The following is a 17081-nucleotide window of genomic DNA, read 5'->3' on the forward strand; positions in this document are numbered from 1 at the left end:
CGGCGCCGCCCCACGTCCCGCGCCGCCGCCTGTCCCCACGCCGGCGCCGCCGCCGGACCCGCCGCACAGGCCGGAGGGAGGGGCCGGGGCGGGGCTGCGGACCGGCCGGGGGAGGGAGCGGCTCAGTACTGAAGACCCACCCACGCCCCGCCCTCCGCCGCGGAGGCCCCGCCCGCCCCTGCCCCACCCGCACCGTTCCCCCACCCCCCTGAGGTTCCTTCAGGAGCTGCCTCCGCGGTCGGGCTGGGGAGCCCGTGAGCCGGATTCCGGATCTCGGATCCCGGATCCTCGGTCCCCGATCCCTGCAGCTGCATCTGGCTCCCGACGGCTCCAGGGAAGGGCGGCGTAGCAGACTTCAGGGGCTGGGATGAGGCTCCATCAAGAAAAGGCAGCTGGCGGCAGGGATCTCGGACTCTGGGAGCCGGTCCGGACTGCCTCCTGGAGGTGCCCTTCCTAGCTTTCTTGGGGGGCTCCTACAGAATATGCTAGTGAGGTCTCTGCTGAGCAGGGGCAGACAGGGATCGTCTGTACCTCGGCACGGATCTCTGGGCGGCGGAAGGGCCCCAAGGTGGACGGGCAGTTCCCAGAGCTCTGGGAGGACGGGCTGCCGGGGTAGAAAGGTGGGGGATTGGATTTGGCTCTAGGTGCCTGGCTCTCCCGCAGGAGCCCCCTCGCGAGAAAATTATGGTTCAGACCATCCAGCGACTCCCTTCCACACTCCAAGGACCAGAGCAATTCTCAGAATCATTGCATTGTGGAAAAGCAGCCCCGGTGGAAAATAAAAATTGTAATAACAGTTAACAGGGGCTGAATGCTTATTATGTGCCAGACACATAACGAATCACTTTACATATATTATCTCCTTTAATACTCATAATCTTAATAGGTAGTTTCTTTTATTAGCCGTGTTTTACAACAGAAGAAACAGAGGGCCCTTGGCTCCCCAGGTGTTAACCCTGATCACTCAGCTAGAAAGTGGTATAACCAGGGTTTGAGCTCTGCTTTTAGGGCCTGCCTCCACTCACTCAGAAATTCAGCATGTTTCATGTTGAAAATTCAGTGGCCCATAAAGTGCAGGCTTGTATGTGGACCATCCCACCTAATAATGAAGCTCCAGGCAGATGACCGTAGTCTGACCAAAGCCCAGGAAGCTTGCCCGGGAGCCGCAGTATCTGTGACAAAGAGCAGCATCAAGCTGTGTGGATCTCAGCACTTTGAGAATCTGCTGACTGGGTTGTCCCCCTCCTCCAGCCCTCCAAAGAGGTAGGGGAGAATGTTGAAAAAATCTAGAGCCCTCTTTGGCCATGAGGTGATGGTGATGGTACCTGGGTCCTGACTAAATCAAAGTCCTGTTGAGGAGCTTTCTTGCTTCACACAACGTTCAGATTTGAGCTCAACACAGGGGAACTGGGAACTGCCTCGACCCCTCATCGGCCTGAGTTCCAGCACGGGTGCTCCGGTACTTGTGAATGAGCCTCAGACAGGCTTCACACTTGCTTTGGACTTTGGCTCCAGGGCTACTAGACTACCCAACATAAGGACCGGGCTCTGTATGACACTACTTGAAGCCTCTCAGGGCTACTTTCCTCAACCCTAGACTTCCCCCATACTGTCCAACTTCTGCTGAAAAGGCTTCACAGCTCCCCTTTCTCCAGAAGGCAAAAGTCCTTAACCAGCAGGAAAAGGCCCAGCGTGAAGTCTTACTACTTTACCTCTGTAGTCATCCTCTAGCCAACTTTTCAGTCAAATGGAATTCCTCCCGATTCCTACTCAGGGCCTTCACATATGTTGGCCTCTCTGCCTAGGATGCTCTTCCCCCTATTCTTTGCCTGGCTGCCCTCTACTCACCATCAGGTCTCAGCTTTCAGGCTGACATCTCCTCCCCAATCTAGGCTAGATGCCCTCCTCTGGGCTCCCACAGCTCCCTGCACTTCTGGAGCCTAGTACTTGTCACTGTATGGTAGTTGCCTGGTTACTTGTCTCTATCCCCCACTAGGCCATAAGCACTGTGGGCAGGGACCGTGTCTTATCCACTGATGTTTCCCTAGGGTCTAGCGCAGTGCTTGGCAAATAAAAGCACTCAGTAAATATTTGCTGTATGAATGAATGGATGATGAAGGTCAGCGGGCCCAACCCCCTCTGGGCCCTGTGCTTTTAAGATCCATAGCTATCTTGGTGCTGGCCTAAAAGGCAAATAAAGCGTTGGCTGCAACTGGGCTGGGGGAGGAATGAGCCCTCAGACTGTTCCTGAAACATGTGACTTCAGCTTCTGGCCTCAGCTCTTCCAACTCGATAGGATTTTGGTGTATGATTAGACTGAGCATTTTTCCACCTAGCCCACCCTCCTAGAGTCCCCCACAAATTGACCTCACTGGGCCTGCTTTTATGAAAGGTTTATTCCTAGTGCTAGGGCCCAATCTTCCAGGGCTCTAAGCACAATTAAACTGGGTGGGTAGATGAGGGGAGGCCCATTCAGATGCAGGGCCAGAAATGGGACTCCCCATTATCCCCACCCCTTTGGTCCCTGTCCCTTTCTCTGCAATGGACACGCATAGAGGAGGGACAAAGGGTACTGGAGGCAACATCATTGGCCCAGGGGAGCCCAAGAAGAGCTGCCATTGGCTGACAGGGCCTTTTGAGGCTCTGCCATTGGTCAAAGGGCACACCCCCAGGAGCTAGGGATAGGCCTGAGGAGTGATGCCATTGGCCAGGGAGTGATTTTGTCACAGCCTTTGGCTGTGGAGTAGAAGAAAAAGATCTGGGAATGAAGCCCAGTGGCCAGGAAGATAAAGGACAGGGCAGCAGCTGCTGGGCCTGCAGGCCCCCTCCGTACCCACAGCAGTGTGGGCAAAACTGGTGTCAGGCCCCAGCCAGGGAAAGGGAACCCAAGCCAGAGGGCAGGTGGCAAGGAATGTCCCATGTCCAATCTCCCCCACCCTAGGACTGCCCCTCCCAATGTCCTTCTTGATAGCCAGGTTGGGCTGGGAGCAGCTCACTGCTCCTCTAGCCAGGAGGGCTTCTCAGCTCCAGGAGGCCGCAGCTTGATGTTGAACTGCTGCAGGGTCTGCTCCAGTTGTTTCTGGTTCCCAGCAAAGTAGGCTGACACGGCATTGTGGAAGAGCAGCAGCTGCTTGTGCATCACCTTGATCTGGGGGTCCAGCAGAGCCAGCTGAGAATGGACTCAAATGCCCTTCTTGAGGGACTACGAGCCTGAGCCCAGACTAGGGGCACATGGACTCTGCTCTGATGGTGCTTTTGGGGTGGGGGCTGAACTCCAAGGGAGTCAAAAGTTAAGGGTCAATCCGATGGGAGAAACCTGACTTGATCTACTGGACCTGGGGTTCTGGTACCCCAACTCAGAGGATGATTTCTCCCAGTTACATTCCTGGGATCAGCAGCCAAATCCTCCAACAGAATAGGGCCAGGGATCAGAGGGAGGGTGATCAGAAAGGACCAGGGGCTGAGGGGCCTAGGGGAAGATCCCACTCCTTAGCCAGGCTGCATTTCCCCATCCAGTGATGGGGAGGGTCTGGGGAAAAGGTCAATGTTACAGACAGAAAGGTGGGCTGGGTCAAAGGGGTGGGGTTGGCACCTTGTTTTCTTCCAGGAACTTGAGCTTGATGGCCACATCTCCCCGCAGCTTCTCATATTTGTCCCGATGGGCCTGGAAAGTGGCCTGGGCACTCTCGAGTCGACCACGGGTCGCTGCATCCCGAGGGCCTAGGCTCAGCTCCTCTAAGTCTGTTCGGTAGGCATCATATTCCAGCCTGGGGAGGAGGTGATATAGGCTGGTCTCCACCCCTTTGTCCTCCACACACTCTTCTTTCATTCTTCAATTCTTATGCCCTTAAAGCTCAAACTTCCACCCATGCCAGCCAACTCCCCAAACCCTAGGCCCTGCCAGTGCCCACACCTGGCAGCCTCATACTGTTTGACAGTCATGAGTGTGTCTTCCATGGTCTTGGTCACCAATGTGTTGATGCTAGAGACAAAGAAGTTCACAGCCCCTAGCAGTGTCTCTCCATTCTTGCACAGCAGCTTCTGCGTTTCCGCATTGTAGCCAAATTCCTCCTGAGGGCAGAAGGGAGGGGGCAGGCCTTGAGTAACAGTCCCTACCTGACCAGAACTGTAGAGCCCTTCATTCCCCTCCTCCCCAGGGAGGAAACAGCCATGGAAACTGGAACAGTCAAGGACTGCCTCCAGCAAGGCTCTTAGCCAGAAAGTTAGTGGGGCCACCCTGGGGATACCTAGGGTAGGAATGTCGGGTTGGGGTTCTCAGATAAGTTCACAGGACTAGAACAGGGAAAGCTAGTGCAGCAGGCAAGGGAGGGGCTCCAATTAGGCTGAGCACCGAAGGCATTCTCACCTATGCAGAGAAGGGTTACTTGTGGGGCACCTAATGTGCTGCCTCCCCCACCCACTCCGACTTCTGGACCTCTGTACAAACCCTTAGGCTGACTCCACAGGTGAGTGCTGTTGGGGGTAGGGCTGGGCCCACCCTGGAGGGGTTCTCCCTCTGGGCTGCAGGGAGGGAGTGAGGGAGGGAGGCTGAGGGGAGACTGCCTAGGAGGGCCTGGGCCCAGTCCCCCCCACCCTCTTTGGCCTGGCTGAGGCACCTGAAGCTCTGGGGACTTCTGGCTGAGGTCAGCAAAGGCATCACCTAGTGCATGCTGGGTCTGCAGCAGGCTGTAGAGGTGGGCTGTCAGTGCCCGGCCCAGCTGCAGGACACTCTCATACTTGCGCTTTGTCTCACGCAGCAACTCAATCTGCAGCTCTAGCTCCAGGTCCACAGTCCGGGAGCCTCGGCCAAATCGCTCTGATAACAGCTGCTTTGTGCACTGAATGGGAAGTTGGGGAATAGGTCAGAGACCCTAGCACCCTGCCTCCCCAACAGGTATCTACCCCAGCATCCCCAGGCTCCTCGTCTTAGCCACAGATGGGATATTAGGATCTGGAAGGTGGGGAAAAGGTACTCAGGGGGAGTTTTGGGGGAAGGGAGAGGGGCTTGAATCCCACCTTATATGTGTTGATGCCCCATTTCTTGACAATGTCAAACTTCTCTCCAGCGATGCCCCGAGCCACCTCATCTCCAGGGCCAGCAGGAGTGGCACTGTGAGATGGATGGCGGCCAGACCCTAAAGGACCAAGGGTACAACCAGACACCTCTGTGGCTCCACCCACACTTCCCTCCCAGCACATGAAAACAGCTTCTTTGAAGGAGTGGAAGCTAGACACAATTAGATTCACCTACTCACTAGGAGGAACTCATATCTCGGGCCCTGAGACCCAAATCCCAATATATATCTGGCCTCCTTCTGAGGTGGTGGAGATTGGATGGGGAGGGGAGAGGGAGTTGCTGGTGTACAGGGGCAGAGGAAACAAAAGAAAATATGCTGAGTATGGGGTGGCAGGTCAAGGATGGTGGGTCTTGATAACAGGAAACCTGGTTGACACGCTCATGTGGAATCCTAGTCAGTGAGAGATTCAGCGCTGTTTGTTCCTCTAAATTTTAGAGTCTAACGTAAAACTCTGAGAAGCTCACAGAGTTCCAAATCAGCCTCATGCTCCAGAGCACGGGGAACTCCTGTGAAACAGAGTTCTTAACTTGACTCAAGTGGTGGCAGCAGAGAAAGGACAAATGGGCGCATCTCAGGGGCTAAATGGCAAGTGGGAGTAGCTGAACAACACTGGTAACTGGCCTTGGGCTGAGGAGAGTCCATAGGGTTCATACTAGCAGAGGTTCCCAAGATCTCTGGACATAATTCAAGCTTTCTTAGATATATACTACACTCCCCAGAACCATTCCTCTCCCCCTCTCCACTCAAGCTTCTTGGCCTGTTCTGATCATTCATACCTGTGGGGATGAGTCCATCACCAGAGCCCCCATAGCCACCAGACACAATGCTGGTTTCATTGAGATTGGGTCCTGACACCATCACTTGCTGGAGGTCCTATAGGCCAGAGAAGAGGGGGGCTTCAGGAACATAAGGGCAGCTGAAGCATTTTGGGGATGAGAATAAGCTTGGATTGAAGCATCATAGAGAGAGTGCACAAGGGAAGTCTGCACAGAATCAGAATGAAGATTTATAAAAAGATTGAAGGGAGTTAGATAAGTTAGGGGAAGCCTACTGGAATAGGGGGTCAGAGCCCAGGGTTTATAAATTAGGATTCCTAAATTGAAATATTACGGAGAAGAAGCAAACAGAAGCACCTGCTCCAGCCCATCATCCTCAGGAAGCTGCCCAGCTTCGCCGTTGCCATGGATGGGGATCTCCATGGTGGCTGCCTTCCCTAGGATCCCGTCCGTCATGGCTAGGGAAGGGACTGGAGTCAAAGTCTCCACCCCAGCGCCCTGCAAAGCCCAACAGAGACAGTTCTGGAAACTGGCCAGTACTACAGAAGAGGAAGGTATCCCCTGCCATTCCATAGGTTTGAGAGGTTGTTCCAGGGCTTGAGTGTTCTGGGGTTTGGCCACTACTCCTTTCTTCAGGCATGTATTTCTCCCCTCCAAGGCGCATATTTTTACACATTCATACTCAGGCCTCAGGTGTCTTCTCATGACTCCCAACCCCACCAGGACTCTATTGATCATTCATGCATTCAATCATCCAACAGACATTTAATGAGTGCATACTATGTGTCATGCACTATTTGAGGCAACGGAAATACAGTAGCGAACGAGACAGACAAAGTCTGTGCTTTCTTGGAGCTTATCCCCATGCAGGTGTTTCCCCCCATGAGGAGAAGAACCCCTTTCCAGAGCTCAGGTGCCTAACCCCCATTCAGGTATGTTCTCCATTGCTTGGCCTTTCACACTCTTTTAGTGTTTGTTCCCCTTTCCTTCAGGTGGTCTCCCCCTCCTCCATGCCATGCACCTCCTGCCCTACACCCAGGCCTTAATTGAATCAGTTGGTATCTGTTCTTGGCCTCTGAGAAAAGCCTCTTTTTCCCAGGATATAGGTGATCCCTTTCAAAGTCAGTTATGTCGCTCCAGGTGTGTGAATGCCCGCCCCCCCCATACACCTGGGCATCAGGTGTGCCCTCATCCTTCCTCAGGGCTCAGAGGCACCTTGCCCTCAGGACAGGCTTGTGCTTTCAACTTCCCCTTGCCCAAGTACGTCCCTCTCACCTCGGGCCGGGCCGCTCTTCCCCTCAGGGCGCCAGGCCCGGGCGGCGCGGGGACCTCGGGTTCCAGTTCCCGTCGCGATCCTAGCAGCAGGTCAGGGACTCGGCGGAAGTGACGTCCTCTCCCGGGCAGAAGAAGCCGGCCACGTCGCAGATTATAAGGGCGGAGGTGACGTTGGCAGCCGGGGGCAGGGCGATCCTTGAGCCAACTCCTCATTCCTTGGGGAGCTACGAGAGCTTACTTCCGGGGCGTTACCGAGAAGCTGTAACGGAAGTGACGTAGCCGCGCGCCGGCGGCGTGATGGAGCAGCAGCAGCAGCAGCAACAGCTGAGAAACGTGAGTGGGAGCTCAGTCGCTGAGGGGGTATACTTTCAGCTGGCATCCACGTCCGCGTGGCGGGAACCCCAAAGAGCCAGGGGTCCGAGGGCTGGAAACGTCGGGCTGTGGTGCTCGGTGCTGGGAAACCGTGGGCGGCGCGGCTTGAATTGAGATGCGGGCCCCCTTGTCTCTGAGTTCTTGGTCTCCTTTTCTCCCAGTTACGGGACTTCCTGTTGGTCTACAATCGCATGACGGAACTCTGCTTCCAGCGCTGCGTGCCCAGCCTGCACCACCGAGCTCTGGATGCTGAGGAGGTGGGGACCTGAGTAGAGAGGGTAGGCTGCTCCCTCCTTCCCTCACTTCCCCCATCTCTGGCCCTGGCCTTTCCACGACCCCTTGCTCCTAGGCTGGGGATGGGAAGGAAGGAGACGGACCTGACAGGACACCTTTGGCCTCTACTTCCACCCTGTCTTCCTTCCAGGAGGCATGTCTGCACAGCTGTGCTGGGAAGCTGATCCATTCCAACCACCGCCTCATGGCCGCTTACGTGCAACTCATGCCTGCTCTGGTACAGCGCCGCATCGCAGACTACGAGGCTGCCTCAGCTGTGCCAGGTGTTGCTGCTGAACAGCCCGGAACCTCGCCATCAGGCAGCTAGCCATCCCCAACCCCAGGAAGGGAGGCGCTTGATGGACCCTCAAATTGAAGGAGCCAGTAGACCTTGGGCTGGGTGCGGCCTGTATAGAGAGAGAGTTGCTTGAGAGCTGGGTGCCATTGCTCCTTTTCCTGGAGCCAATAAACCCGCTTTTACTCTGTTTCATTTATATTCTGGGCAGGGAAGCTTTGCCCACTTTATTGGGACCATGCTTTGTTTTGTCAGTTAGTGCATATCTGCTGGCTTCAGCCCTGGCAGGTGGGAAATTGCCTTCTATGTCTGGAAGGAAAACCTCAGCATTCCCAGGCAGCTGGTTAAAGCAAGGTCTGTGGGTATAGTTTTAAGGTTAATAATAGCAACAGGAAGTTGGTTTCTGCCCAGAAGACAGAGAAAATGGGAGCTCTCTCTAGTTGTCCTTAACTTAAACCTCTCTGACTTAAACGGCCCACTTTTGAGCCAGATATGCGTTCCTTCATAACTGTTTTTTCATGGACTGTGTCTTACAAGAAGGAATTTTGCCAGATTTAGGGAAAGGAGGCAGTATCTAAGGACAACAGATCAAGAAACCACAGGGCTTTTAGGCACTACCTTCTGGGAAGTCAGTAGCCCCAGGACAGAGATGAAACCTGTAAGAATTTTGGGGTTTTCCGGAACTTCCACCATTTCTTCAAGTTGTTACTTTGTTACTATTTTGTGTCTTCCCTGGATGAGCAGTAAAACCTTTAAACAAAGAAGGTCTATATGCCTTGTCTTCAGGGGCAGTCAGAAAAGGGAAAACTTGGGGGACTGTATTCTGTAATACAGTCAGACTTGAAGGAGAGAAATCTAAGGGAGAAATAGATGGTGGTGGTTATGGGAAAAAACAAGGATAAAGCGAAATCTTTGGGACCTCTTTAATATTACCTTAATGTCTCACTGCTTGTCTGTAATCTAATTCTAGCTCCCCTAACTTCTACCCCACCTTGTTCCCACTGTACCCATTCTGTGATTTCTAATTCCATCTTCTACATTCTTTTCTCATTATTGGCCCTCTTGTGGAGTTTACTTCTGTACTTAGCAGTCTGAATGGCACTCCATCAACACATTTTCTTGCCACCCTTGTGTCCTTTTTGTGTCATTTCAGCTGTTTTATCTTTTCTATTCCTCATTCAAGCCGTTAGAGGAAAACACAGCTGTGTAATGAATGCCACTAAATGTTCAAGGTCTGCAACCCCAACCAAGCCCTCACTACCAACAAGCAACCCTGTATGAGTTCCTGGTCTATTCCCTCTCCTAATCAACATGGCAGTGATTTTACACCTTCACTGCTCTCCTTAATCCTCCACCTCACCCTCAACTATCCCCCATCAGGTGAACACGTTTCATTTTTTACAGAGGAAATGGAAGCTCTTAGACATTAGTTCCCAGAATAATCAAAAACTCCTTATGACCACCCACAAAGCAGATGTTCTCTCTTCTCTACGGATCAGGGAGGTGAAATTCTCCAGTAGCAGACTCTGTATTAAAATGCAGATCTGACTTTAAAATCCATGTGCTTTTTACTACACTAGGCTGCCTCTCAAAGTAATACCTATTGAGCACCCAGTTTGTATAGGTTCTGATGTTGGTATATGTTATGCTTTATCTTAGTTAATCTTTACAACAAAACTATAAGTAAGAGGTATTATCCCCACTTGACAGATGAGGAAGCAAGAATCCAGAATGTACCAGAAGCCCATCTTATACAGTTACCTATTAAGAAGAGTGGTTGCAATCAGCTTTTTGCCTCCTTAGCTGCTGTCTCTTGAACAGAAAAATTTATTAGGAACGTAAAAGTTGCTGAGCAGGAACTTTCCTATTGACTGGCTTCATGTCTACCCAATAAAATTCTGTCCTTGGAAAGTATAAATGCAAGTAAACCATCTTTTGAATTTACCAATTCCCAGAGATGGGAATGAGGCCCTGGGATATTGTGCTGCTGGTGGGAGAATTCTTCTACATTAACATTTGTGTGTATCCTTGCAGTAAACTTCCCTTGTGAATTATCTGTGTTTCCAGGTCACATAATTAGTAATTGCTGGAGCAGGGCTAGGAACATAGATCTGTCTGACTCTAAAGCCTATGTTCTTTGAAATTCCACAGTTTATATTTGCTTGCTCATCTGCACCCATCCAGTCCTTAGGCATGGAAAAACAAGTGGCCCTCAATCTGATCCATCAATTAGTCCCTTAAATTTTCAATCTTTTCTGTCCTGGTTCTTGCTCCTATTTATAAATATGTTTGATACTTAGAAGTACCTTATTCCTACCATCCATCTTCCATAGTTGTGGAAATCTCGCCCTTAGGTCTTGCCATAAACCGTAGTCATTGGCATAATGAGAGCAATGGTGATGTCTCAAGTACAACACAAGAATAAATGTTGACAAAGCTTTATCCCTTTATCACAAACATTGGAAACAGCGTTGGTGTTCCCACCATTGCGGCTTTAGAACTTAACTGCCCACTCATTTGCAAAGACTGATTCCTTTGAGACTATTCAACTATACCACTATCTCTCATTACTTGTTCTTAGTAACTACCACTCTCCTATTTCCTCTAAATAGCTATCCCTTGGTCTTCATATCCACCCCTTGGTGCTTTAATGTTTACATGGACAGTCCATTCAGTATTTTGGTCTCTTAATTCCTTGACCTAATCTCCAATGATTTCCAGTCTGTCTTAGCCAGCCACTCCCTTAGTTATATCCTAGCCATCGTCATCAGCCCAAACTGCTCCATCTTCAAAACACTGTTACTTGCATCTTACTCATTGACAATATTTCTTCTACTTTGTTTATCGAACTATTCCTCTACTACCATTCTTTGATTTCACTGGAGCATTCACGCCATCACTTCTACCTTCTCTCTTTCCATTAACCCCTTCCTGCCTTTAGATTACTATCCAGCTGAAATTCTTGTGATTCTCTTGGAATAAGCTAAATTTCCTTGCTTCATGTCTTTGTTGGACTCTTAGATGAAATGAAACATTTGTGCCTGCATTTGGGCAGCTAAAAGCTGCCCAAGGAAATCACTGTAGAGCACATTTATATCAACATGAATCCGTGGTTACCAACTTCAAATGGAATCTCAGCCCCTGTAATCCCACCAGGTTTTTCTTTTCATCTTTTCTCCCTGCAATGATTATTTCAAACCAATATTCTTAAGCTTCTTATTGCCCCCCACCATTCTCTTCACTTTCTGCAGGTAACCATATTTCTTACTTCATAGGCAAAAGTAGAAGCTATCAGTTGAGAACTCCTGCAACATCTCGCAACCAAACTTGGTCACTCACCTGGCATCTGCTTCATTCTCTCCTGTCTGAACAAGGCAAGCATCCCTCTCAAGGTTAATGCCTATTCCTGTGCTCTGAATCCTAGTCTGTCCTTTGGGAATCTCTGACTTTTTCCCACTTTACTTCTCACCAGTGTTTAACATGCTAAAGACTCCCTTGTTACAACAAAAAAAACAGTCTATACCTCATTTCTCCTCCAGCTACCATCCTGTTTTTCCACTTTATAGCTAAATTCAAAACAGTTGGTACTTTGGCCCTCTCCATTCCTATTCCTTCACCCAGTCTGTTTTGACTTCTACAACTTTTATTCTATTGAAATAGTTCTTAGGGAGGTCACCCTGGTTCACCAAGTGACGTTCATGTTTCCGAGTCCAATGGTTATTTCCAAGTCCTCAGCTTACTTCACTTCTCGGTAGCGTCTGTTACTATCGACTAGTTCCTCATCATCGACAGTCTTCACTGGTCTCGGGGATTCCACCCACATGACTGTACCACTACTTCTTTGGCTGCAGCTTCTTAGCCTCTTGCAGGCTCATCCGTGTCTGGCCTTTAAATATAAGTTTCTCTAGGTCCTGTTCTTTTTCGGTTTAATTTTTCTAGGATTGTTTCATCCGCACTCTGGGCTTTAGTTACTGATGACCAGATCTCTGCTCTGAGCTACTTGATTGACATCTCCACTTAGGCATCTCAAAAACATCCCATACGCAACATGTTTCCTCATAAACTTTCCTCCTATGCTTACCACTCATCCAGTTGCAGAAGCTAGAAACCTCACTCATCCCCTCACTCAATTGGCAAATCCTATCTGTTTACATTTCTAAATATCCCTTGATTCTGTTTGCTTCTCTCCATTTTCACAGTCTCCCACCAGCATTATTGCAACTTCTGCTTCTCCCCGTATCCACTTTTGCACCCCTCCAATCTGTTCTCCATTCATTGGCCAGAAAACACAAACTGATGCTTAAAACCTTGCAATAGCTTCCCATTCTTCTTAGAATAAAAACACATTCTACACAGGACCTACAAGGCCCTGCATGATCCAGCCTCTGCCTACCTCAGCTTTGTCTTATCAGTGACTGTCAAACACTGGACTGCCAATGCTGTTTGTTGAAGTGAATTGAATTGAACCACACCTCACTCGGCCTCTCTGTGCTCTAGCCACACTGGCCTTTCAGTTCCTTTAACCTGTCACACACTCTTCCATCTCAGGGCCTTTGCACCTGCTGTTTCCTGGCTTGCAATGCTTTCCCCCTTACTTTACCTGCTTAACTTCTACTCATTCTTGAGTACTTAGTTCAGATACTGTTTCCTCAGATAGCTCTTCCCAGACTCCAGCTCCCATAATTTCTCATGTTTTTTAGCATATAGCCCTTCTAACAGTTGGTAATTATATACCTCATGAGGTCAGAGTCCATGTCTGTATTGCTCACCATTGAATCCTTATCACAGTGCCTGGCACGTAATATCTGCTTGATAAATATTTGTTCAATGAACATTTTTCAGTCTCCCAGCTCAATCTTCTATTTATTAACAAGAGAAAGGCTTTTTTCAGAAGAGACAGAAGTGAATCTGTACTTAAACTTTGACCTTTTGCCCATAATTTAGAGGTGTTTTTCATTCAAAATCTCACTGGTTGGTATCTTCTGCTCTTAATATTCACAGATCAGTCAACACCTGAAAGCCTCCATCAGGAGCAAATCATTCTCTGTCATTCTAGTTTCATTTCTTTTTTTTTTTTTTTTTTTTTTGCTTGAGGAAGATTAGCCCTGAGCTAACATCTGTGCCAGTCTTCCTCTATTTTGTATGTGGGATGCCTCCTCACCATGGCTGTTGAGTGGAGCAGGTCCATGCCCAGGATCCAAACCCGTGAACCCAGGCTGCCGAAGCAGAGTGCACAGAACTTGAACCACTCCGCTGTGGGGCCGGCCCCTCCACTGAATTTCTAAGTACTATAGTTCTGCTTAAATACTCTTGAACCCTTTCTTTTCTCTCCATCTTCTTTGTCACCACCTTAATCAAGCTTTCATCAGCTCTTATATAGATTACAGCAGCAGTCACCTAAGAGCTTCTTCCCTGAGTCTGGACCCCTTTTGATTAGTTAGGATTTAGCTAAGGTACATGTAAGAGATTCAAAATAACAATGACTTACAAACTTTCTCTTTCAAGTAAAATCTGGTCCAAAACTAGTGTGGTGACATCACAGTCATCTAAGAACCAAGCTATTTATCAGCTTTCTGCTTGTTGTGTCTAGGGTATAACCCTTATCCTTGTGACCCAAGACGGAACTTTATTTATCACACAAACATTCCAAGGGGCAGAATGGGGCAGGGAGTGGCCGTGAAGGGGCATGCCCTCCTCCCTTTAAAGACACATCCTGGAAGTTGCACACCAGAAATTTGTCATGTGGACAGATCTAATTACAACAGAGGCTGGGAAATGTCATCTTTATTCTTACCAGTCATTTACCCCATTAAAAACTGGGCGTTCTGTTACTAAGGAAGAAGAGAAGAATGGCTATTGGGAGACATCTACCAATCCATTGTCCATACTAGCCAAGAGTGATTCTTATAAAATACAAATTTAACCATGGTACTCATCTACTTAATGCCTGTCTTGACCTTCAGACTTCTAAGCATCACAACTGAGGCTTTATCTGATCAGGTCCCAGATGACCTCTCTGGCCTCATCTTCAACCCTGTTTCCTCGGTTTTTGATTCTCTTATCTTTGGTTATAAAAAGATCAATTTATTTGTGGTGCTCAGACACATCATGCTAATTCTGGACTGTTTTGCCTTTTCTGGGTATGCCCCACATTCTTCCATATATTCACATATTTCACAAATACTTGAGAGACTACTTTTACCAACCCTGTTAAGCCCTGCAGATACAGAGGTGAATGAGAGAGATGCAACTCTTGTTCTCTTGGAAGTTAATGTAGGTATGGTGAAGGTCTATATAGAACAAGTAATCACAACACTGATGAATGTTATGAAGAAGAAATGTGCATTGTAATGGGAACATACGGTAGTACTAACTTACCTGTGTGTGGGATAAAGGAGAGCTTCCCTGAGGAAGTGATTTTGAAGCTGAGTTCTGAAGGATGAATTAGAATTAACCAACCAAAGACAGGGGGAAGGGCTGCCCTCCTTTTCTTCATATCTTTGCTTGAATGTCACCTTTTTATTAAGGTGTACTCTGATTACCCTATTTAAAATTGCAACCCATCCTCCTCTCAGACATTCCTGGTCCCCTTTATCCTGCTTTTTTCCCCCATAGCACTAACATTTCTCACATACTATGTAGTTTACTCATTTTTAAAAAAAATTCTGGATCAAGATTCTAATAAAATTTGTTCTATATGCTACCATGATTATACAAAATTGTTTATATTGGCATTGTCCCCTGCAGTGGATTACTGTATTTTTTGTTGTTGCTGTGAGCCTATTTTGGGCTATTATCATACATAAACAGTAAGTAGTATGGACTTTTGGAATAGGCTTATCATCTAATCTAAACAGGAACTAAGTTAGGATGGAAACCAATGTGGGGCTTTTACATTGAGAGGTAATTTTCTTCCTTCAGATTCAAGATGATATTTTCTTTCCTAAAACTAGTGATATAAATTCTCTAAATGTGATTCTGCTGGAGAGGGTGAAGATTAAGATCAGTAAGATTTCTATGGAACTTGAGAATTCTAAATTAAACCTTATGTGTTGGCCAGTCTCCTGTGACTCATAGTTATATTCTTCCTAGGCTTTCTTTATTTTTTATTTATTTATTTTTCCCTTTTGAGCCCTTTACCCATTGGTGAAATGGGTGAAGGATCTCATTTTGTTTATTATTTGTGTCCCCCATTAGAATGTAAGCTCCAAAAGTCAGGAATTTTGTCAATGTTATTATTTTGTACACTGATATAACTGAACATCTACAATAGTGCCCAACTCAGTTGATGCTCAGTAAATACTTGTTGAGTGAATGAAGACAAGAGAGAATAGTTCCAGAGCAGAGGTCTAGAGCTTGGCTTTAGAGAGAGAAGGAGCACCTCTTATTGGTAATAGGGAGGAAGGAGGAATAGATGAGAGCAGATCTAAGTAGCTTTTTGATTTGGTATTGGGAGATTGAGAGAGTTTCTTTTCAATAGAATGTGTGATTGTTAGTTTTATGTATCAACTTGGCTAGGCTACAGTACCCAGTAATTTAATCAGATGCTAAACAGGAGTTGCTCTGAAGGTATTTTATAGATGTGGTTAACATCTACAATTAGTTGACTTTAAGTAACAGAAATGACCCTCGATAATGTTGGTGGGCTTCATCCAATCAGTTGAAGGCCTTAAGAGCAAAAACTGAGATTTCCCAGAGAAGAAGAAATTCTGCCTCAAGACTGCACGGTAACCCTGCCTGAGTCTCCAGCATGCCGACCTACCCCATGGATTTTGGACTTGTCAGCCCCCACAATTGTGTGAGCCGATTCCTTAAAATAAATCTCTTTATATATACATGTATCCTATTGGTTCAGTTTCTCTAGAGAACCCTGATTGATACAGCATCTAATTTTATTTTTTAAACAGGAGGTGAAGTTATCATTGGAGAATAAAGCAGAACAAAATGGAAGATGAGAGTGCAGAAGGTTTGAAATAGTCTTTGCACAGAATGGAAGAATGAACTGACGAAAAAAACAGAATGAGGTTTTTAGGCATGTTTAGGGCTCAGTAGAGGTTACTGAATAATTCCCGTCTGTCCTTGTCTGTCTAGAAAACCGTTGTGTTAAGGCCGTAAACTTTAAGGCCTCCTGTGACCTGTGACTCCTTTGCTCTTTCCAGAAAGGGTTGCCCTTTCTGTTTCCTCACTGCCCTTATTTGTTTCCTCACTGAACCCTGTTGTGTCTTGTTCACCATTATGTCACCAGCACTTGGTAGAGTGCCATGAACAATGACAAAACACATAGCTCACACATATCGGTTATATCACCTGTTTATTATCCACCAGGCTCTATTCTAAGCATTAACTCATTTAATCCTCACAACAACCCTATAAAAAGTAGATAACGATTATTATCTTCATTTTACAAAAAAAAGAAACTGAGGTAAAATATCCCATGACTAGTAGGTGGTGGATTCAGGTTTTCAATCCAGGCAGTGACTCCAGAGCCTGTCCTCTTTCTCACCAATGAAGATTGCCATACCTGTATGCATTTGTTCCGCAAATATTTTCAGATCGCCTACTCATGGTGCTTAGCACTAGGGGCTGGGGATAGAGCAGAGAGCAGTCAGAATCTCTGCCACCATGGAGCTGATGTTTCTAGTCAGGGGAAACAGATAATAAGCAATTAAATAAGTATTTATATGAGATGATAATAAGTGCTGTGGAGAAAAATAATGCAGGGTAAGAAGAAAAAAATTAGGTGGAGAGAATGTTACTATTTTATACCGGGTGGTCAGAGAAGAACTCACTAATAAGGTCTCTTTGAGCAGAGACTTGAAATGAAGGAGTAAACCTGGTGGACATCTGGAAGAAGAGTGTTCACTGTGGTAGACGCCTCTAGTTGTTCCCCGGTACCCGTTGTCCCCCTCTTCCTTTACTAATAGAACCCCTGACTTTTATCTGGGCACATCGCCACAGAAAATAAAGATTGGATTTTGCAGCTTTCCTTGCAGCTGGGTGTGTCACGTGATG

At 47.7% G+C, this 17081-nt stretch overlaps 2 protein-coding genes across 4 annotated transcripts; one reads left to right on the forward strand and one right to left on the reverse strand.

The window, feature by feature from the left end:
• Nucleotides 1-236: 236 nt before the first annotated feature.
• Nucleotides 237-7234, reverse strand: ARFIP2 (ADP ribosylation factor interacting protein 2). 3 transcript variants are annotated; one of them, XM_058545837.1, is made up of 8 exons: nt 7130-7234; nt 6212-6352; nt 5855-5951; nt 5017-5135; nt 4617-4838; nt 3914-4071; nt 3593-3767; nt 820-3148 (listed from the first exon to the last, which is right to left on the reverse strand). In XM_058545837.1, the coding sequence occupies exons 2-8, from the start codon at nt 6308-6310 to the stop codon at nt 2993-2995; spliced, it is 1026 nt and encodes a 341-aa protein (XP_058401820.1). In that variant the 5' UTR covers nt 6311-6352; nt 7130-7234; the 3' UTR covers nt 820-2992. The 3 variants fall into 3 exon arrangements, with proteins under 3 accessions (XP_058401822.1, XP_058401821.1, XP_058401820.1); XM_058545838.1 differs by lacking the exon at nt 6212-6352 and having other exon boundaries at nt 809-3148; nt 7130-7221; XM_058545839.1 differs by lacking the exons at nt 6212-6352; nt 7130-7234 and having other exon boundaries at nt 237-3148; nt 5017-5187; nt 5855-5914.
• Nucleotides 7235-7390: 156 nt separating this feature from the next.
• Nucleotides 7391-8833, forward strand: TIMM10B (translocase of inner mitochondrial membrane 10B). Its single transcript, XM_058544669.1, has 3 exons — nt 7391-7462; nt 7663-7758; nt 7926-8833. Exons 1-3 carry the CDS (start codon nt 7427-7429, stop codon nt 8100-8102), a joined length of 309 nt encoding a protein of 102 aa, XP_058400652.1. The 5' UTR covers nt 7391-7426; the 3' UTR covers nt 8103-8833.
• Nucleotides 8834-17081: the final 8248 nt, after the last annotated feature.

This window comes from Diceros bicornis, chromosome 7, assembly GCF_020826845.1.
Source record: "Diceros bicornis minor isolate mBicDic1 chromosome 7, mDicBic1.mat.cur, whole genome shotgun sequence".
In the NCBI taxonomy this organism is placed as follows: Eukaryota; Metazoa; Chordata; class Mammalia; order Perissodactyla; family Rhinocerotidae; genus Diceros; species Diceros bicornis.

Excerpts from the sequence above, each read along its gene's own strand:
- ARFIP2 (XM_058545837.1), bottom strand. The coding sequence starts at position 6,310 with ATGACGGACGGGATCCTAGGGAAGGCAGCCACCATGGAGATCCCCATC. Across the intron at positions 4,839-5,016 it reads GGGGCATCAACACATATAAG|TGCACAAAGCAGCTGTTATC; the intron begins GTGGGATTCAAG and ends CTTCCCATTCAG. Across the intron at positions 4,072-4,616 it reads AGAAGTCCCCAGAGCTTCAG|GAGGAATTTGGCTACAATGC; the intron begins GTGCCTCAGCCA and ends TTCTGCCCTCAG.
- TIMM10B (XM_058544669.1), top strand. The coding sequence starts at position 7,427 with ATGGAGCAGCAGCAGCAGCAGCAACAGCTGAGAAAC. Across the intron at positions 7,463-7,662 it reads AGCAGCAACAGCTGAGAAAC|TTACGGGACTTCCTGTTGGT; the intron begins GTGAGTGGGAGC and ends CTTTTCTCCCAG. Across the intron at positions 7,759-7,925 it reads GAGCTCTGGATGCTGAGGAG|GAGGCATGTCTGCACAGCTG; the intron begins GTGGGGACCTGA and ends TCTTCCTTCCAG.